Below are 21,689 nucleotides of genomic sequence, written 5' to 3'. Positions count from 1 at the left end.
TAACATTTTGCTAACCTAAAACTCTTCTGATAATGACAGCTAAATCTAACATTTGAGGTAAAAAATGTCTTGGTAGGCATAGCACTTTGATTTTTAATATAAGGATTGCAATATGTCTTAGTTTTGAGTAGATATTTATTCATGACCCCCATAAAGTAGTGGATAGTTCTCTTCAGTTCTTGAGCTATGTCTTAAAATCATTCTTTATATAAATGTTTCTTCCACTTTGGGGGGGAGAAAAATAATCCACATGTTTTCCCTCTGCCTCCTTGTAGATATAAAACAGACGGGAAAGAAAAGGAAGCAGTCCTTGAGGAAGATGACGACCTGTGGGTCAGAATCCGACATCAGCACATTGCGGTGGTGTTAGAGTACGTGGGGCTAGTCTCGTGTTTATGCAGATTGTTTGGGCACTAAATACGTGAAAATGCAGTTTGTAATCTTAAAGTGTCTAAAGAATTACACCTTAGAAATGTAAACAATTCTCTCAATTTGACAGGGAAATTCCCAAGCTTATGAAAGAAATTTCATCAACAAAGAAAGCAACAGAAGGAAAGGTAGGAGTCTTATTTAACTTTCAAAATAATGATGAAGGTGAATTCTTTTTTTTTAAGTGAGAGAAGGGGAGATAGGCTCCTGCATGCGCCCCAGCTGGGATGCACCCCTGTCTGGGGCTGATGCTCGAATCAATGGAGGGGAAGAGAGAGAGAAGGGGGAGAGGGAGAGAGAAGGAGATGGTCGCTCTCGTGTGTCCTCTGACTGGGATCGAACCGTGCCTGGCCAACGCTCTCTCCACTGAGCCAACTGACCAGGACCATGATGAAGATGAATTTTAAAGTTTGTTTTAAACTTTATTCTATCTATTGAACTTTGCATTTTGGGAGATTTTGAACACACAAAAGTAGAGAAAACAAACTCCCATGTACTCACTACCTAGCCTGAGCAGTTAGCAACATTGTGCCTATCTTGCTTCATTAAAGTTTATTTTTAAAAGGACATTTAGGTACTTCCATTGATGCATTGTGCTAGGTGTTTTTGTTTGTTTTGTATTTTTCTGAAGTGAGAAGCGAGAGTCAGGCAGACTCCCGCATGCACCCAACTGGGATCCACCCGGCATGTCCACTAGGGGGCGATGCTCTGCCCATCTGGGCCATTGCTCCATTGCAACTGAAGCCATTCTAGCACCTGAGGCAGAGACCAGGGAGCCATCCTCAGCGCCCAGGCCAACTTTGCTCCAATGGAGCCTTGGCTGCAGGAGGGGAAGAGAGAAACAGAGAGAAAGGAGAGGGGGAAGGGTGGAAAAGCAGATGGCCACTTCTCCTGTGTGCCCTGTCTGGGAATCAAACCCAGGACTTCCGCACGCCGGGCTGACGTTCTACCACTGAGCCAATCGGCCAGGTTTTTTATATTGAGTTATGATTTTCCTAAATATTGTATGTAGATATTATGGGTGGTACTTACAGAGGCTCTGGATGACGTTCTCTCAGCAGAGAGGAATGAGTTCTGTTCTGGCAGGTAGTTGATTTGCTGATGATTAACCTTGATTCGTTTGAGACATCATGTAGGCTTTCTTGTGTTGAGTGGATTCAGCCTTGCTCTTAGTCTGAAGACATAGTTCTAGGACTGACTATCTGGAGTGTTCACTTAGGACTCTACTTGGTGTGGAACCAGAGAGTATTGGTATTTTCTTAGCACTAAGATCCCTCTGAAATCCCTGTCCAGTGCTTAGCTACCCAGCAGTTGTTCTGTGCTGGGCCTTTAAGAGTTATGCCCTGTGCATGTGCCGCTTAGTGTTGGGCCAGGGGACCAAAGGCAGTCAACCCCTCTATACATCTTTGAGTTACATAGTGACCGGCTCTTTTCTCTCTAGCACCCTTTCCCCCAAGTCCTACCTTACCAGTTTCTAACTTGAATCTTTTTCCCCTCTGCCAGAGAGACTTGCTATTTGAACTCTTAATTCCTTTCAGTGTGTTCTGGAAGTGTCCCAGGGAAAAGCGGAGTTTAGTGCAGGATCACCTTCTGTGCTTGCCTTTGCTCAGGTGTCTTAGCTGTGAGCTGTTTCTTATTCATTGCCTGAAAGCTGTTGTCTTACTTGTTCTGTCCGGTTGTGTTTTTGTTTATGGAGAGAGAATAATTTTGATATCAGCTACTTTATTGTGATTGAAACTGAAACATTTTAAAATTAGTTTTCTTAAATGTGTCAGATATTTAGTAAATTAATAAATATTGAACACTACAGGACTTTAAAGTTGTTATATATAATAACTAAGTCATAAGCTGTTTTTAAAATGTTTTATGTTTTCCTAGACATCACTTAGTGCTCTCACCCAGCTGATGAAAAAGATGCCGCATTTTCGTAAACAGATTTCTAAGGTAAGCAGAATGCACGTGAGATACCTTACCATATATTAGTCCATCTGTTCTGTGGTCAAGTTTAGCAGTGCATGTCATGGAGTACTTGGTGTTAGTTGTCCTGTTATTCTAGTTCTGAGAAATATCCCAAATAACTAAGCTTTCCAGTATTATTCTAGATTTAACCATATCCAACTTAAACTTTTTCATATCTTTGTCTTGAATAGCCATACAGAGAATGTTTTAGCATTTATCAGCTTAATAAGAACATTTAACATTGGATAGACTGGTGATTGTTATTCTATTTGGTTCTTTAATAGTTATTTAGGAGTAGTTAAACTGTGTGGGCAGATAAACTATATTTGCTGTTCTAGTTTTGTTTTTTTATTTTTATTTTTTGCATTTTTTCGAAGTTAGAAGTAGGGAAGCAGGCAGTCAGACAGATTCCCACATGCACCTAACCAGGATCCACCCGGCATGCCCACCAGGGGGTGATGCTCTGCCCATCTGGGGCATTGCTCCGTTGTGGCCGGAGCCATTTTAGCACCTGAGGCGGAGGCCATGGAGCCGTCCTCAGTGCCCGGGCCAACTTTGCTTCAATGGAGCTTTGGCTGCGGGAGGGGAACAGAGAGAGAGGAAGGAGAGGGGGAAGAGTGGAGAAGCAGATGGGTGCTTTTCCTGTGTGCCCTGACCGGGAATCGAACCCAGGACTGGGCCAACGCTCTACCGCTGAGCCAACTAGCCAGGGCTTGCTGTTCTAGTTATTCTTATCAGTTATCAGAATAGTTGTTACATATTTTTATTATATTGTACCCTAATTATGAACCAGTAATATAAATTCAAAGTTTTTCTGCTAGACTTTAAGGACTTGATTTTTTTTTCAAGATTTTTTTAATTTAGAAATTAAATTTAATGGGATGATATTGATCAGTAAGAATACATAGGTTTCAGGCAGGTAAACATCTCTGTAGCATTTGAACTGTTGATTATGCTGTGTGCCCATCACCCAAAGTCAAATCATTTTCTGTCACCGTATATTTGTTCCTGTTTACTCTCCTCCCCCTTCCCCTACATCCCCTTCCCCCAGTAACCCCTTCACTTTTCTCTATGTCCATGAGCCTCAGTTTTATATCCCTCCTATATGAAATCACATCGTTCTTAGCTTTTCTCGATTTACTTGTTTCACTCAGTACAATGTTCTCAAGGTCCGTCCAGGTTATCGGAAGAGTGGAGAAGCAGATGGGTGCTTCTCCTGTGTGCCCTGACTAGGAATCGAACCCGGGACTTCTACACGCCAGGCTGACGCTCTACCGCTGAGCCAACCAGCCAGGACCAAAAGAAATTTTTTTAATGTATTGATATTTAGAATGTGACGAAGGTAGAGAGTCAGGGAGAGATAAGCATCAGTTTGTTGTTCCACTCAAGCATGCTGTCATTGGTTGATTATTGTATGTGCCCTGAAGAGGGATCAAACCCACAACCTAGGCGTGTCAGGACAGTGCTCTAGCCAGCTAAGCTACCTGGCCAGGGTGGAAATGAAAGTTCTTTCTTTCAGTCAGCTATTTCAATCCTTTTCATCTTGTGGCACACATAAACTAATTACTAAAATTCTATGGTTCACCAAAATATATACTCTTTTGTTGACCTGACAAAAAAAAAATTGATATAATTTTGATTCATTCATGTAGACAGCTATTGTGTTTGCTGTTGTCATTTTTTTATTTGACAATCTAAAGGAAAAGAGGTCAGTGCCCCTGGCTAATCAGATATTGCATGCTTATTTTTGTTACCACGACTAATTTAGTAAGGTCTTAACATCAGAAACTATAAAATCTGTAAAAAAGTTAGAAATTAGAAGCTATAAAATAAAAGATAGACATGATTACAAAAAACTAAAAATTTTATATGATGAAAGTATAATGAATATGAAAAAGTTAAATGATAGATTTGTATATTACCAGTAATACTGCTAATAGTCAAAACACTCTTACAAATTAATTTAAAAAGTATAAGCAACCTAATTAAAACAATAGGAAAAGGCAGTTCACAGAAAAACAAATTGATATGGCTAAAAAACATGTAAAATGTTGCTAAAACAGGACTAGTTCAGGAAATGTAAATTAAAGAAATACTATATCATTTTTTAAAGTTCTTAATTTTTTAAATTGAATTTATTGGGTTGACATTGGCTAATAAAATTAGCTAGGTTTCAGGTGTACAATTCTATAACACATCATCAGTGTGCTGTGATACATTGTAAATATATATGGTGTGTTCACCACCCCAGATACTGTATGTTTTAAAAATTGTTGTGGCATCACTGAAAATTGCTGCTTTAAATGATTGATTTTTTTTTTTTTTTGCTTTTCAGCAAGTTGTCCATCTTAATTTAGCAGAAGATTGCATGAGTAAATTCAAGTCTAACATAGAGAAGCTCTGCAAAACTGAGCAGGTACGTACAGTTAGAAACACCTAGTTCCATAATAGATTTCCCGAGTGAACTTTCCAGGATGAAACCTAACTTTGCTCACACAGTGTGTCCCGAATCACACCATCTCTCTTAGAGGGGGACTCACCTATGCCATCTTTAATACATCGTTCCCCACCAGTATTAACAAGCAGCTGGACGATACCATAGTAAGCAAGGCCTTCCTAGTCAGTGATTTTTGGTTGAATGGGATGATGTGTGTTTGGAGCGTTATTTCAGGTGGCCTGGTGGCAGGCCGGTCTCAGAGGTGCAGCACTGAATGTAGCATCCTGCACGGTGCTGGGCAGGCACAGTAAACTTGTGTAAGAAGCTTTTTGTAATGGGGAACTTTAAATCAATGCTGTCACAGGCGTCCTCAAACTTTATATAAAAACCACCCACCTTGGCCCTGGCCGGTTGGCTCAGCGGTAGAGCGTCGGCCTAGCGTGCGGAGGACCTGGGTTCGATTCCCGGCCAGGGCACATAGGAGAAGCGCCCATTTGCTTCTCCACCCCTCCACTGTGCCTTCCTCTCTGTCTCTCTCTTCCCCTCCCACAGCCAAGGCTCCATTGGAGCAAAGATGACCTGGGCGCTGGGGACGGCTCTGTGGCCTCTGCCCCAGGCGCTAGAGTGGCTCTGGTCGCAACATGGCGACGCCCAGGATGGGCAGAGCATCGCCCCCTGGTGGGCAGAGCGTCGCCCCATGGTGGGCGTGCCGGGTGGATCCCGGTCGGGCGCATGCGGGAGTCTGTCTGACTGTCTCTCCCTGTTTCCAGCTTCAGAAAAATGCAAAAAAAAACCCAAAAAACCACTCACCTTTGCAGTGCTGGTCAACCTGGTCCCTACCGCCCACTAGAGGGCGTTCCAGCTTTCATGGTGGGCCAATCGCGGCGCTGTTTGGTTGCTCTGCTACTGCCCACCATGAAAGCTGAAACGCCCTCTAGTGGGCAGTAGGGACCAGGTTGACCAGCACTGCAAAGGGTGGGTGGTTTTTATAAAAAGTTTGACGACGCCTGGATAGAAATAGAATGCAAGTCATCTGTAAAGTAGTTTTAAATATTCCTGCAGTCACATTAAAAAGATGAAACAGGCCCTGGCCGGTTGGCTCAGCGGTAGAGCGTCGGCCTGGCGTGCGGGGGACCTGGGTTCGATTCCCGGCCAGGGCACATAGGAGAAGCACCCATTTGCTTCTCGATACCCCCCCCTCCAGCCGCCTTCCTCTCTGTCTCTCACTTCCCCTCCCGCAGCCGAGGCTCCATTGGAGCAAAGATGGCCCGGGCGCTGGGGATGGCTCCTTGGCCTCTGCCCCAGGCGCTGGAGTGGCTCTGGTCGCGGCAGAGCGACTCCCCAGAGGGGCAGAGCGTCGCCCCCTGGTGGGCAGAGCGTGGCCCCCTGGTGGGCGTGCCAGGTGGATCCCGGTCGGGCGCATGCGGGAGTCTGTCTGTCTCTCCCGTTTCCAGCTTCAGAAAAATACAAAAAAAAAAAAAAAAGATGAAACAATTATCATTAACTTAATAATATATGTGGCTTCACCCAATCATTATATCCAAAACATGATCACTTCAACATGTAATCAATATAAAAAATTGATTAGTGGACTAGTTTACATTCTTTCCTTTACATCGAGTCTGTAGAACCTGGTGTTTTCACTCACAGCACATCTTACTGCAGACGGGCACGCTTCCGTGCTCCGGGGCCACCCGTGGTTCTGGCCACCCTGCTGACACAGGTTGATAGTAACGGTTCCTTTTTCTCTGGATTAGTTTTTGACTTTTTACATTTTCTCCAATCAGTAGTTTACACACGACGCTCACATTTTCCTGTGAAATGTCATCAGTATTCCATTAAAATTTGGCAAGATTTTATCATGGATATTTTTAACTGGAAATGAATTGGGGTTATGGACCGCTGACAGTGTCATTTCCATTAAGGACCTGGCACTTGGCACTGATGTGGAGGGACAGAAGGTGAAAGACTCCATGCGGGTGCTCCTTCCAGTTCTGCTCAGCAAAAACTACGATAATTATGATAAAATACGAGCGGTCCTGCTGTATATCTTCAGTAATAATGGTAATGGAGACTTTATTCATCTTCATGAATATACAATACCCAGCTCTAAAATTACATCATAATAAGTGATTTACTAAAGAGCATAAGAGAATTTTAGAAAAATTCAAAGGTGGTAGCTGAAATTGCTTAATATAAATAAAAGGAAAAATATAAAATTGGGAGATGGTTGAAGGGTATCCGATTTAAATGTTTGCTTCCTATTTAACAAGCATTATTTGTGGGTACTATCTGAAACCTAGAAATGATTGTGATAGCAATTATATGACTCACGTTTTTAACTATCTAAGGAACTACGGAAGAGAATTTGGACAGGTTGATCCAGAATGTAAAGATAGAAAATGAGAGTGACATGATTCGTAACTGGAGTTACCTTGGTGTTCCCATTGTCCCCCAGGTAAGAAATCTTGCATTCTGTATATACTGATGTGTATGCACGTGTGGTTGTTTGCATTAAAGGTTTTCTTACATGGGAATTCATGTGGACAGTCTTCTTAATTTCACTCTATAGATTTGGTAAGTAAAAAATTAAAATTTTGTTTCCCATTTGTAATTTGGACAAATACATCTTCCTCTGAATTTATGCCTGATAGCTTCTGTTGTGATTTGCTATTTATGCTTTTCTCTTTGTTATTCATTTATAGAAAATTTTCAAAGAATTATTTAGAATCTCACTCTTTCCCATCAAATTTTATAGCACCTTTGAGTAAACATATTTTCTGGTACTATTATAAATTTTATCATTAAAGCAAAAAATACTATATAGTCATGTGTCCACATCTGTTCAGATTATTTGAGTAGGCATTTCCATTCTTAGTTTTAATTAAATACAACATAGTATATGCTGTATCTTAAATATTTTTGTTAGAAAACTTAATAAAAGAGTATCACTAAATGAATTACTGCTTTTTCAATTTTCTCCTCTAATTATATTAGTCTTCACAAGGCAAACCATTAAGAAAATACCGGTCTGCAGAAGAAACTTTTCAACTCTCTCGATGGACTCCATATATCAAAGATATTTTGGAGGTAAAATTCATTACATTTTACTTATACCCTGACTGCCTTTCTGTGGAGTATTCTTTTTTATTTATTTATATTTTTCAGAGACAGAGTCAGAGAGAGGGATAGACAGGGACAGACAAACAGGAATGGAGAGAGATGAGAAGCATCAATCATCAGTTTTGGGTTGCAACACCTTAGTTGTTCATTGATTGCTTTCTCATATGTGCCTTGACCACAGGCCTTCAGCAGACCAAGTAACCCCTTGCTGGAGCCAGAGACCTTGGGTCCAAGCTGGTGAGCTTTGCTCAAACCAGATGAGCCCACACTCAAGCTGGCGACCTCGGGGTCTCAAACCTGGGTCCTCTGCATCCTAGTCCGACACTTTGTCCACTGTGTCACCACTTGGTCAGGCACTGTGGAGTGTTCTTAGCTCTCTGTAAGTGTACCTGTCAGTCTGACCCTATCTATAAGTCAGGAATTTTCTGCATTACTTGTGGGTTCACAAAAGAAGGCTGTATCTGGGCTCTAGGGAGGAGAGGAAACTCGTGTGTGTTTGTTTGTTTTTTTGTTTGTTTGTTTGTTTTACAGAGACAGAGAAAGAGTCAGAGAGATAGATAGATAGGGACAGACAGACAGGAACGGAGAGATGAGAAGCATCAATCATTAGTTTTTCGTTGTGCATTGTGACACCTTAGTTGTTCATTGATTGCTTTCTCATATGTGCCTTGATCGTGGGGCTACAGTAGACCGAGTAACCCCTTGCTCGAGCCAGAGACCTTGGGTCCAAGCTGGTGAGCTTTTGCTCTAACCAGATGAGCCCGTGCTAAAGCTGGCGACCTTGGGGTCTCGAACCTGGGTCCTCTGCATCCCAGTCCAACGCTCTATCCACTGCACTACCGCCTGGTCAGGCTGTTTGTTTTTTATCTTTTATTTATTGATGCTAGAGAGAGAGAACATCAACTTATTTTTCCACTTATGCATTCATTGATTGTTTCTTATATGTGCACTGACCGGGGACCCTACCCACAACCTTTGGCATATTGGAACAACAGTCCAACCAACTGCTATTTGGCAAGAGCTTGGAGAGGAGACGCTTAAAGATTCTTTCCTTGAAGTCCTTAAACAAACACCACTGATTACATCCAAATAAATAAGCAGATAGATAGATAGACAGATAAATAAGCATGCTTTACGGAAAAAAAAATGCTGTTGTTTTAAATGTATTTGTTATTAAAATGTAAACCTCACTATAGCTTGCTATTATATCCAACAGATAAGGTTTGTGCTATTAATATCGTTTGCTTTTAGAAAATATTCAATTGTAGGAAATTAGAAAATAAACTAATAAAGATTATATTATAAACTCAGTCAAATCGTGACATTGATTCTTCAGTCATAATTATATAGTTCCATTTATTCCAGTTTTCCTTTGACTTAAGCTACAATTTCTATTTTCCCTTAGGATCTGATTGGGTACAATTTATTACTATATTTTTTCTGTTTTGCTTGGGCTAATTTTATGTCACACATGCTTAATCATAGATGAAAAGAAAACTTTGAAGAATTTAGTCTTTATTTTCTGTAGCATATAATTTTTATAATGATGTAGAACTAACTAGTTTTTCTTGGCTTATATTTTTAAAATAAGAATTAACTGTCTTGAACCCTTTAACAAAGATTTGCATTTTCAAGATTTTATTTATTGAATTTTTAGAGAGAGAGAGAGAGAGAGAGTGAAAGGGGGGAGGAATGACAAGCATCACCTCATAGTAGTTGCTTCTTGCATGTGCTTTGACTGGGCAAGCACGGGGTTTCAAACCAGCAGCCTCAGCGCTCCAGGTCAATGCTTTATCCACTGCGCCACCACAGGTCAGGCAAGGTTTGCATGTTAAACTCAGAAAATCCACATTTGGCTCAGTGGTAATCTAAGACCTTCAGGATTTCTCCTGGAACTTGGTTTCTTCACTTCCTGCAGTCTTACTGAAATACGCGTGTACTGCTGAGTCCCTGCGCCCACTCACTAGTACCATTTGCACCGCCATGCTGAAAAGCAGCGGTCCCCAACCTTCTTTGATCACGTGCGCTTAACAGATTCCTACAGATTGTCTTGTTTACCCTGGGCCAGAGGTGTACATCTTGTGGTAGAGACACTGCTCTGATGGGTGAGGCCTGGACTCTCTGGAAGTCTCAGAGCTGTGTCAGCACTAGGATGGTACTTAGAAATCCCTAGGACTCTGGGCCTAATGGTTCTGATAAGATGCCTGGAACCCTCACACCATGGGGGACCCTCCCACCATGGGGGACCCTCCCAATGAAGAAATGTAGGCATGCAATAAATACTGGTTTAATAAGTGAGTAAGGGATTACATTAACTTTTGAAGCAAGTGAGATTTGTAAGGTTCAAAGAAAGGGCTAACCTTACTTTATTAAAAATGTATATATCAGCCCTGGCTGGTCAGCTCAGTCGGTTAGAGTGTTGTCCCGAAACAAGGTTGTGGGTTCAGTCCCCAGTCAGAGCACACACAGGAACCAACCAGTGAGTGCACAACTGAGGGGAACAACAGATAAATGCTTTCCTTCCCCCACCCCCTCTCTCCCTTCCTCTCTCTGTCTCTCTAAAAATCAATCAATAATTTAAAAAAATTAAGTCCTGGCTGGATAGCTTGGTTGGTTGGTGTGTCGGCCTGAAGTGCAGGGGTTGCTGGTTCGATCCCTGGTCATGGCACATACCGGAATGGCTAGATGTTCCTGTTCCTGTCTCTCTCTCTCTCTCCCCCTACCTCTCTTTTTTTTTTTTTTTTTTTTATTTTTCCGAAGCTGGAAAAGGGGAGGCAGTCAGACGGACTCCCACATGCGCCCAACCAGGATCCACCCAGCATACCCACCAGGGGGTGATGCTCTGCCCCTCTGCGGCGTCGCTCTGTTGCATCCAGAGCCATCCTAGCGCCTGAGACAGAGGCCATAGAGCCATCCTCAGCGCCCGGGCTATCTTTGCTCCAATAGAGCCTCGGCTGCGGGAGGGGAAGAGAGAGACAGAGAGGAAGGAGGGGGGGGTGGAGAAGCAGATGGGCACCTCTCCTGTGTGCCCTGGCCGGGAATCGAACCCAGGACTCCTGCACGCCAGGCTGACGCTCTACCACTGAGCAACCGGCCAGGGCCCCCAACCACTCTTTAAAATTAAAAAGTTTTGACCCTGGCTGGTTGGCTCAGCAGTAGAGCGTCGGCCTGGCGCGTGGGGGACCCGGGTTCGATTCCCAGCCAGGGCACATAGGAGAAGCGCCCATTTGCTTCTCCTCCCCCCCCCCTTCCTCTCTGTCTCTCTCTTCCCCTCTCACAGCCGAGGCTCCATTGGAGCAAAGATGGCCCGGGCGCTGGGGATGGCTCCTTGGCCTCTGCCCCAGGCGCTAGAGTGGCTCTGGTCGTGGCAGAGTGACGCCCCGGAGGGGCAGAGCATCGCCCCCTGGTGGGCAAAGCTTCGCCCCTGGTGGGCGTGCCGGGTTGATCCCGGTCGGGCGCATGCGGGAGTCTGTCTGACTGTCTCTCCCCGTTTCCAGCTTCAGAAAAATACAAATAAATAAATAAATAAATAAATAAAATTAAAAAGTTTTAAAAATTAAAAAAATTTATATATCCTTATGTTCTTTGATTGTAAATACAAATTTTTAGTTTTATGCAAAAGAAGTAAATAAAAGTATTTTGGAATTTATTTTCATGATGGTGTTAACTCTTTTCTTCCCTAGGATGCCACTGATAATAGATTAGATTCAAAGGAATGGCCGTACTGTTCCCAGTGCCCAGCAGTGTGGAATGGCTCTGGAGCCGTGAGGTAAAGCTGTAAATCAAAGTCAGGGACATTTTTCCGATGCTGCTGCACACCAGTGATTGAAATGATACACTGGTCCTCTTTCTATTGGCAACTCTTCTTGAAGCATATGTTTTTTCTTTTTATATAATTGTGTATTTGAATATGCAACGCTTTATAAAAAAACTTAAGCACTTTTTCTTTATAACCTGTTTTAAGTTAAGTCCAGGTAAGCAATAATGAAAAGGTACTTTATTATGAAAGATACTTTCATGAAACTTTAAAGAGTTTTTCCTCCATCATTCTTCACATAGCAGAGGGCCCAGTGTTTTTTGATAGTTTATTTGTTGATGAAATACTTGAAATATTCAGAAAGCTACGGAGAAGATTACAATGCCCACCTTTATCCTCAGTGTCAGCTTAACAAATGAATCTTCATAAATTCGATCCAAGCTTCCTGTATCTAAGCCTCCGACTTGACTGTTCTCCCTTTCCCTGTCCTGAGCTTGGTGTTTGTCACTCACCCGCATAGCTCTGTGCATTTTCTACATATGTTTATATTTCTTGTGTGTGTGTGACTGAGACAGAGAGAGGGACAGATGGGGACAGACAGACAGGAAGGGAAAGAGATGAGAAGCATCAATTTTTTTGTTGTGGCACCTTAATTGTTCATTGATTGCTTTCTCATATGTGCCTTGACCAGGGGGCTACAGGAGACCAAGTGACCCCTTGCTCGAGCCAGCGACCTTGGGCTCGAGCCAGCAACCTTGGGCTCAAGGTGGCGATCTCAGGGTTTCGAACCTTGGTCCTCCATGTCCTGGTCTGACACTCTACCTACTGCACCACCACCTGGTCAGGCATATGTTTCTATTCGTAACAGTATATGTAGAGTTGTGTTTTGCAGAATTTTTGTCTTGGTCTTTGGCTTTCAGCAGTTTATGGTATGTCTGAGTGGTTCTCTGTATTTATTCTATGTGGGCTTTATTGAGTTTCTTGGATCTGTAAGTTAATTCTTTTTATCAAACTTGGGACATTTTTATTACTTCTTCAAATTATTTTCTGCTCGTTTGTTTCCCTTTCCCTCCTCTTACGAAGTTCCATTGCACAGATGGGGGAAGATCTGACATAACCTCACGAAGGCTCTGTTCACTTTTCTTTCTGTTCAGGTGTGATATCTATGGATCCATCTGCAAGGCTCTGGGTTTTTTGATTTCTCAAATCTGCTATTGAGCCATCTAGTGATTTTTTTTTTCATTTAGTTATACTTTTCACATTTAGAATTTTCACTTGTTTTTGTTTTTAGTTTCTGTTTCTCTTTTGAGATTCTCTATGGTTAAGTTGTTAGCATAATTTTCTTTAATTCTTTAATCCTATATAATACCTGCTTTGAAATGTGCTAAATTCACCAGCTGGGTCCACTCACTTGATGGGTGTTCTGACCTTATGTAGGGTGTTGTCTCCCAGTCCCTACTTACATGATACCGAAAGCTTATCTCCTTGTTCAACAGGTGAACACCTATAAGCCCTTCGTTTGCTAAGATTAGACTAATACTCCACAAGGCAGACTCAAGTCCATTTACCACTCTAGTTTTTTGGGTTTTGTTGTTGTTGTTGTTGTTGTTTTTACAGAGACAGAGAGAGTCAGAGAGAGGGATAGATAGGGACAGACATACAGGAACAGAGAGAGATGAGAAGCATCAATCATCAGTTTTTCGTTGTGGCACTTTAGTTGTTCATTGATTGCTCTCTCATATGTGCCTTGACCGGGGGCTACAGCAGACCGAGCAACCCCTTGTTCAAGCCAATGACCTTGGGTCCAAGCTGCTGAGCTTTGCTCAAACCAGATGAGCCTGCGCTCAAGCCGGCGACCTCGGGGTCTCGAACCTGGGTCCTTTGCATTCTAGTCCGATGCTCTGTTTGCTGCGCCACTGCCTGGTCAGGCCACCACTCTAGTTTTTAGCTTCCTCTGTTACTGCTGACTCTTGAAGATTTCTCTGGTTTACCTTAATCTGTGCCTTTGAACGATATTTGCTCTTATTTTAACCAATGCTTCTAGGTGCTTTCTAGAGAGAGAGGTTCAGGATCTGGTGATTTAGTAAATTTTTTTATCTCTCAGGGTGCAAAAAAATAGCAGAGTGTCTTACACATGTATGTGGAACAAATTAAATGTACTCTCATTGTCCTGAAATTGCTATTCAGAACTGTAGAAATTCCTAGAATCACGTCATTCTTTGTGCAGTCTTGTCTCCTTAATTTTTCTTTCTTATTCTAATTCTTTATCTTTTGAAAAATATTTTAAGCCAGAGTTGCACTTTTAATATGTCTTTGATTTATTTTGTGTGGTCACCAAGAGTATACTATCTTGTTCCTGTTCCATCTTTCAAAACTAGCACCTAATTCTCTTCCCCTTTCTTTGTTATTACCTCCTTGTTCCTTAAGGTGGCAGATGGCAATTGTCATTCCAGGCTAGGCTGAGACTGTTATTACAGGTGCACTGTGGGATCCTACCCTGCAGGGTCCTGGAGGTCATCTTGGGCATGGTTTCCAAAGTGGAAACAAGATGATCCATTGGGTGCTTATTTTTACCTAAAAAAGGGAGGATTTTAAAAATAGGGAGAAATACGCTTTATTACTATGCACTAGTACACATATATGACTTATAAACTAATATATATTTTAATAGATGTATATAAATGGTTATTTTGAAATATTTATTTGCTTTTCAAACGTAAGCTCACATTTTTTACCAGCGGGGCGTGGGAACCGGAGAAGCTGATTCCTCTGGTCTGGACCAGTGCTGCCCAGTGGCTCTTCCTTGCGGTGACGGAGATGCCTGTATCTGCATTGTCCGGTTTGGGAGACACCAAACACGTGGAGCCACTGAGCGCTTGATATGTGCCCATTGTCACTGAGGAAATGAGCTTTTAATTTCATTTTAATTAATTGAAATTTAAAGAACTTTGTGTGGCTAAGTGGGTGCTGTACTGGACAGCGCATATCTACAGGCAGCTGGGGAGAAAGTGGTAGAAATAACGGCTGCTGTTTATCGCGTGTTTTCATGGTACCAGCCTCCATACCAGTGTGTTCTGTACGTTACTTCATCTAATCCTGAAAACAACCCTTGGGTTTAGAAGGTTAAGTGACTTGCTGAAAGTTATATTGAATTAGAAACAGGATTGGAGTTGAAACCCAGGTCTCTCTTTTAAGAGCTTTATTGAGGTATATATAATTGACTTAATAATATTTTATGTGCTTAAAGTATAAAACTTGATGTTTTGATATGTATACATTGTGAAAAGATCACTACAAATATATTCATCACTTCACATTACTGTTTCCTTTCCTTTTTGTGTCTATGGTGAGAAGACTTAGTTTAAGATCTACCCTCTAGGCCCTGGCTGGTTGGCTCAGTGGTAGAGCGTCGGCCTGGCATGCAGGAGTCCCAGGTTCGATTCACGGCCAGGGCACACAGGAGAGGTGCCCATCTGCTTCTCCACCCCTCCCCCTCTCCTTTCTTTCTCTCTCTCTCTTTCCCTCCTGTAGCCGAGGCTCCATTGGAGCAAAGTTGGCCCGGGCGCTGAGGATGGCTCCATGGCCTCTGCCTCGGGCGCTAGAATGGCTCTGGTTGCAACAGAGCAACGCCCCAGATAGGCAGAGCATCGCCCCTGGTGGGCATGCCGGTTGGATCCCAGTCGGGCACATGTGGGAGTCTGTATGACTGCCTCCCCGTTTCCAACTTCAGAAAAATGCAAAAAAAAAAGAAAAAAATCTACCCTCTTGGCGACTGCAAGTCTCCAAGACAGTTTCCTTGACTGTAGCTCCCAGGCTGTACGTTAGCTCTCTGGACGTATTCACGCTGTGTAACTGCAGCTGGTGCCTCTGACCAGCGCCATCCTGTGGCCTCTCCCCTCAGCCGCTGGGAGTGCTGCTGTCTTCCGTCCCTCCCACCACCTTACTCTGCGGAGTCCCCACAGGGGGGTCCAATTCCAGGTCAGTTCCAAATCAGGGCCTGTGACACTCCCCGCCCCCGTATCTTTAAAGCCTGTAGTTTGTGCTACCTTCTCATTTCTTTAACTTCAGGGAGTCATAGACTTTTTAGAGATATTATTTCTTCCTATGAAAGAAGTCAGAGAGGGTGTTAGCTCTGTTTTGGAGGTGAAGTGCTGAGCTAGATTATGAGTGATTTGTCTAAACGATCAGATCAAAATTAAACTTGCAGCGGGGCTGACCTGCCTAGTTCCTGGTGCCCAGTCCTTACACGGTTGTTTCCTAAAACCAGTGTACCTGGTGCCAACTTTGAATTTGCTTGATGCAGACCTTTTGAAAAGTCTGTCCGCAGCAAGGCTTTGGAAGTGGGACATGTTTGTGTTTTATTTTCAGTGCTCGTCAGAAACCCAGAACTAATTATTTAGAGGACCGGAAAAGTGGGTCAAAACTGATTGTTTTTGTTATTGGAGGAATTACATATTCTGAAATGCGTTGTGCTTATGAAGTTTCTCAGGCACATAAATCCTGTGAAGTTATTATTGGTAAGACTTGTTTTCCTCTTTTCTATTTTTTAAAACAAACTCTAAATACAAAAATATATGTGTAAAACTTTATCTTGTATTTTACATTTAGAGCTGAATGATTGGAAGCAGAACACCTGTTTTAATCAAAGTGTGTTTTATCTAATGTACTAGAGATTTTTCCTGGTTGACCTTTTGATAATTTTCTTTTGAGTCTCCAGTTTTTGAGGGAATAAGCTTCAAAATACTACATTCTTGGCCCTGGCCGGTTGGCTCAGTGGTAGAGCGTCGGCCTGGCGTGCAGACGTCCCGGGTTTGATTCCCGGCCAGGGCACACAGGAAAAGCGCCCATCTGCTTCTCCACCCCCCTCCTTCCTCTCTGTCTCTCTCTTCCCCTCCCGCAGCCGAGGCTCCACTGGAGCAAAGATGGCCCGGGCGCTGGGGATGGCTCCTTGGCCTCTGCCCCAGGCGCTAGAGTGGCTCTGGTCGCAACAGAGCGACGCTCCGGAGGGGCAGAGCATCGCCCCCTGGTGGGCATGCCGGGTGGATCCCGGTCGGGCGCATGCGGGAGTCTGTCTGACAGTCTCTCTCCGTTTCCAGCTTCAAAAAAAAAATACAAAAAAAAAAAAAGACTACATTCTTTAAACATTAAATACGTCCTTTCAAATCTTAGGTTCTGTACTTTTCTTGCTCTCATGATTAAATAATTTTTGAGACATTTCTACAGAAATATTTTGAATATTTTGTGAATGTGGACCTGACATTGTCAAGGCCAATACGTGGAATTTCGTTTTAAGAATTTCCGTCTCAAAGCCACTGATACATAAACTGTCCTGACTCAAGCTTCAGTCCTCAGTGCTGCGTAATGGTTCTCTGCGCCCGCATAGTGACTGTTACGTCATGAGGGTAGAGTAACCTCTGTCAATACTGGCACAGCGTAGACAGAGCGCCAGGAGCGGCGGTGTTTCTGAAGGTGAAGAGGAAGGATTGAAGTACTACAGTCTAGGCAGATTTCAGGACGGCATCATATAACAATTTTGTTAAATTGCCCGAGACTGCCAACTTGGGATATTTGAAGGATAAGACAATGTAGTTAGCCAAGGAAAATCAATTTAACTGCTGGCTTCTGAAAATTTATTTTTTTTCCTACCAGGTTCTACGCATATTTTAACACCCAAAAAGCTGTTGGATGACATAAAGATGCTGAATAAGTCCAAGGATAAAGTCTCCATCATTAAGGATGAATAGTGTTTCAGGAGTGGGGGGAATTCTATTAATACTCTCAGCTAAGCCAGATTCAGACGGTGTTGCTGTTATACAGTTTAAACAATGTAAATATTTATGGAATAATGACTTTTCAAATATATTTTCTAAAGGACTGCTGCTTATGATTACATATAATTGGATTTGCCACTTCTAATAATTTAAATATTGTTGATACTTTCTTGATAATGAGGAGAAATATTAAAATGCTTTCAAAAGGAAATTTTTTCATATTTGGAACAGAATATAAGAGTTATGGGTAATTTTTCACAGCTACGTGTGTACATACTAATTACTTGTTAGATACTTATCTTTTATGAGGAAATATAGTTTTTGGCAAAAGAATGATTTTAAATGAAATGATTATAAAATTAAAAACTAAATGTGTATGTATATAGGATGATTTTCTAAAAGTACAGTTTTTCTTTCAACTGAAATTCATAACTTTTATATGTAAAATAATTGCCGTAAAATTAGAATGATTGCTAGATAGTACACAATTTTATATAACTTTGAAATCATGTGTGTTTAAATTAGAAAAACAAAAAAACCATGAACATTTTAAGGAAAAAAAAATATTAATAGTTACAAAATTATCTTTGTTTTGGGGGGAGAGATCAGGAAGTTAGGAAGTTTAAACGGTCTAAGCTAGGGAGTTAGAAAGAAGAAAAGGAATGTACCATAATTTTCCCATCAAGATAACCTATTGATTTAAAAAAACTAATGTAACGTATGTAAAGTTGGGCAGTACTGTCACACACCACTAAACAACAGGGATACTTTGTAAGAAATGTGTCATTAGGCAATTTTATTGTGCGACATTGAGTGCACTTACACAGTAGGTGGTACAGCGTGCTGCTCCCGGCTGCAAGCATGCTACTCTACAGAGCGACACGAGATTAAACAGGCACAAGAGAAAGTGAGGCAATCGAGAGGCATGGCAAACACGAGACATACGCGGTGGTGGCTGGCATAGTACAACCTATGTTATTTTATAGCGAAATTTTTTTATAAGTAGAAAGAGTACACTCTAAATTAATACTAAAAAGTACAGCAAGCACATAAACCAGCAACATAGTTGTTTATTATCGAGTGTTAGGCACTGTACATAAGTATATGTGCTATACTTTTATACGTTTGTTTACACCAGCACCGCCACAGACACGTGAGTGATGCATTGTGCTGTGACAGGACGGCTCTGATGTGCCCCAGTGGTCGGCAGACTCATTAGTCAACAGAGCCAAATATCAGCAGTACAACGATTGAAATTTCTTTTGAGAGCCAAATTTTTAAACTTAAACTATACAGGTAGGTACATTCCTTATCGAGGTAGCGCCTGCATGTGGTATTTTGTGGAAGAGCCACACTCAAGGCGCCAAAGTGCTGCGTGTGGCTCGTGAGCTGTGGTTTGCCAACCAGGGTGCCAGGCGATGCCAGTTGTTCAGTCCCGTAATCTCAGGCGAGCACTGCGTCTGTGTGGTCCGTTGATGACCAAAAACATCATTATGCGGCCCATGGCTGTATAAGGGTCTGTCCATACATGTTGCACAGAGGGAACGTGTTAACACAGGTGAAGTACGTGTCACACAGAGGGAACACCCTGACTAAATCCTTTGTGTTCTGTCATAGGATGGATCATAATTCTATATACTACTCGTCTTCAGAGTTCTGCTTTTACAACTAATGCTGCTTTGTTGGGGTACAGACTTCCACAAATATTTCTATACTATAAATTTCTAGCAGTGCCATAGCTGCTCAAAGTATTTAAAATAATAACTGCACCATTTTTAACTTTTATGTAGATAAATTCATCGCTTTTCCTTTGTGGCTCCTGAATTTTCATATTGTACATAGAAATACCTTTGGCACCCAACATTATTAAATCATTGTTTCTCCTAGAACATTTTGATATACTCATTTTATTTTTTACAGATAACTCCTCCATCTGGGGTTGATTTTAGTGTGAGAATGTATGCTAGGTATTGTCTCTTAGCACTTGGCATTATGCCCTGCCTCTCGACTTCTTTCCATAGGGGATGAAAAGCTAAAACTGGTTTGCAGACTAAAGGTAAGGGTTCGGAATGGATTAGATTCGCCAGAGATTTGCACTTGGTCCCGATTTGGGAGGTCAGGCAGAGGCCCTGCACCGGAGCCGTGCCAGTGGACAGGAGGTGTTTGTAGGAACCAGACTGCACGTGTTAGTGTCTGCCACCTGCTTCCCGGGTATGAGGCAATGCTGGTAGCAGCCGCACCAGCCTCCTGTTCCCTGGGTCACAGATGGTGATAGGGCCTTGAGTCCAAAAGTGTGGTGAGCCCAGTTTCTGTCCCTCCAGATTATCTGTGATTTTTAGGGACCTAATTCTCGGTATGAAATCCTTTTCTGTTTGAAGTCTCCAGAGGAATTACTGTTCCCACAGTGAACCCTGACTGATAGGTATCTCACAGGAATCAAGCTTTAAATTTCTTTCTAAACAACCAGCTATTTACCAAGTTTTATTGGGTGCCGAGACCAGCTCAGCAGTGGGTGTGCACAAAAGGCAGGCACTGTGGGACTTAAGAAAAAACACGGAAGACACAACAGAGAAAAAAGATGGGTACGGGGGACTCCCAGCCTCTAGAACTGAGCCCAGAGCTCTGCAGCCTGGTCGTATTTGTTTCTTTAATCAGCAAACAAGTCAGCAGAGCATAGGCTCAGGAACGGAGAAGGGTGCTTTAACTAAAACCTGGCAGGGATGCAGGAAGTGGCTGGAAGGTGCAGAAGCTTCCACTAAACAATCTTATCGGTGCTTACGGGGCCAGCGTCCTGCCCCCGCGGGACTTGGCATTCCGAAGTCTGCACCAAGGACGTGTGCCAGGGCGGCATTCCAATTTCCGGCCGTTTTCCCTACAATTGGGGTATTCCCTTTTACCCCAACTAATCTGAAATGCTATCTTCATCACAGAGTACATTTATGTTTGTATTTTGGTCTATTTCTGGATTCTGTTTTATTGATCTATAGTTTGTATTTCTTTTCCCCTATTTTAATTCATCTTACGTTTCAATATATGGTGGATATAATCTCTGTTCCACCCGCCTCAGTGGTCACTTTGCCCTTTTGCACATATATTTCAGGCTTAGACTTGGAGAGACCCTCTGCTTTCTAAATCTCTTACTGAACTCGAAGACAAGCGATCATCCCCCATAAATTCCTTAGTATAAACTGATCTCTCATCCCCCAGAATTAGCACTTACAGATTCTGATATCAAGACCCTGAAAAAAAGTCCTTGTGGTCGGAGCTGAGAGCCCCGCCCGCTGTCTCTGAAGCCCCGGGGCTTCCTGTGGCGGCGTGCTGGGTCTGGACAGGCCGGGCTCCACTGCTCAGCCTCTCAGAACACGAAACAGCAGCAGTTCACAGCGCAAAAGTTTCTGGATTCGAGCCCAGACAGCCCAGATTCTGGTAGTTTATGTTGTAAGATGCGATGCCTTCGTACCTCAGCTGTGTTGTGGGTGCCGGGGACCCTTTGTGAATCCATCAGGATGGATGCAGGCAGGTTTCTTTTAAAGTCAAAGGAGCGAGAAATGCCTGACTCCACAGCAGAATTTCTACCACCAGACATTTTGGGTATTAAATGTTTCCATTGATTTGAGAGAGAGGTGAGGAGAGAGAGACAGAAACCTCAACTTGTTCCACTTAGTTCCATTTAGTTGTGGACTCATTGGTTGTTTCTCACATATGCCCTGACCGGGGACCCAACCCACAACCTCAGCACTCCAGAATGACCCTCTATCCACTGAGCCACCCAGCCAGGACGAGGTGTATTTTAAACAGTTCATTAATCACAATATTACTCCCTGTCTTGGTAGCTCAGTCGGTTAGAGCGTTGTCCCCATGCACCGAGGTTGCGGGTTTGATCCCAGTCAGGGCACATACAAGAGTAACCAATGAAATGCATAAACAGGTGGGACAACAAACTGATGCTTCTCTCTCTCCCTCTGTCTCAAATCAGTAAGATTACAATAGGAATGAATGACAAACGGATGAGTTGGTTAAAGTGGATGGCTCGAGCTTGCTCCTAAGGAGGTGAGAGCCATCCCCTCACCCTGCTGTGGGTCCTGGATCCCTCCGCAGGAAGCAAGCACAGAGGCCTCCGCGGTGGAAGCTGCCCAGTGCCGGGACCACACCACCGCCCTCAGCAGTCCTGGGCTCCGTGACTCAGCACTTAGACAATTACTTTTACTCAACA

The 21,689-nt window shown here is 42.8% G+C and overlaps 1 protein-coding gene across 1 annotated transcript in view; it reads left to right on the top strand.

The window, feature by feature from the left end:
- STXBP3 (syntaxin binding protein 3) overlaps positions 1-19,365 on the top strand; it is a 46,739-nt gene extending 27,374 nt beyond the window's left edge. The window contains exons 10-19 of the mRNA XM_066246891.1: positions 276-371; positions 500-557; positions 2,308-2,373; positions 4,724-4,804; positions 6,751-6,889; positions 7,177-7,283; positions 7,823-7,915; positions 11,632-11,717; positions 16,074-16,222; positions 17,355-19,365. Of these exons, the coding sequence (XP_066102988.1) occupies positions 276-371; positions 500-557; positions 2,308-2,373; positions 4,724-4,804; positions 6,751-6,889; positions 7,177-7,283; positions 7,823-7,915; positions 11,632-11,717; positions 16,074-16,222; positions 17,355-17,449 (970 nt within the window). The 3' untranslated portion in view covers positions 17,450-19,365. The remainder of the gene's footprint in view (positions 1-275; positions 372-499; positions 558-2,307; positions 2,374-4,723; positions 4,805-6,750; positions 6,890-7,176; positions 7,284-7,822; positions 7,916-11,631; positions 11,718-16,073; positions 16,223-17,354) is intronic.
- The last annotated feature ends 2,324 nt before the right edge of the window (positions 19,366-21,689 follow it).

Source organism: Saccopteryx bilineata, chromosome 11, assembly GCF_036850765.1.
Source record: "Saccopteryx bilineata isolate mSacBil1 chromosome 11, mSacBil1_pri_phased_curated, whole genome shotgun sequence".
NCBI classification, from domain to species: domain Eukaryota; kingdom Metazoa; phylum Chordata; class Mammalia; order Chiroptera; family Emballonuridae; genus Saccopteryx; species Saccopteryx bilineata.
Note: the sequence above shows the minus strand (reverse complement) of the source record. Positions and strands in the feature narration are given on the sequence as shown.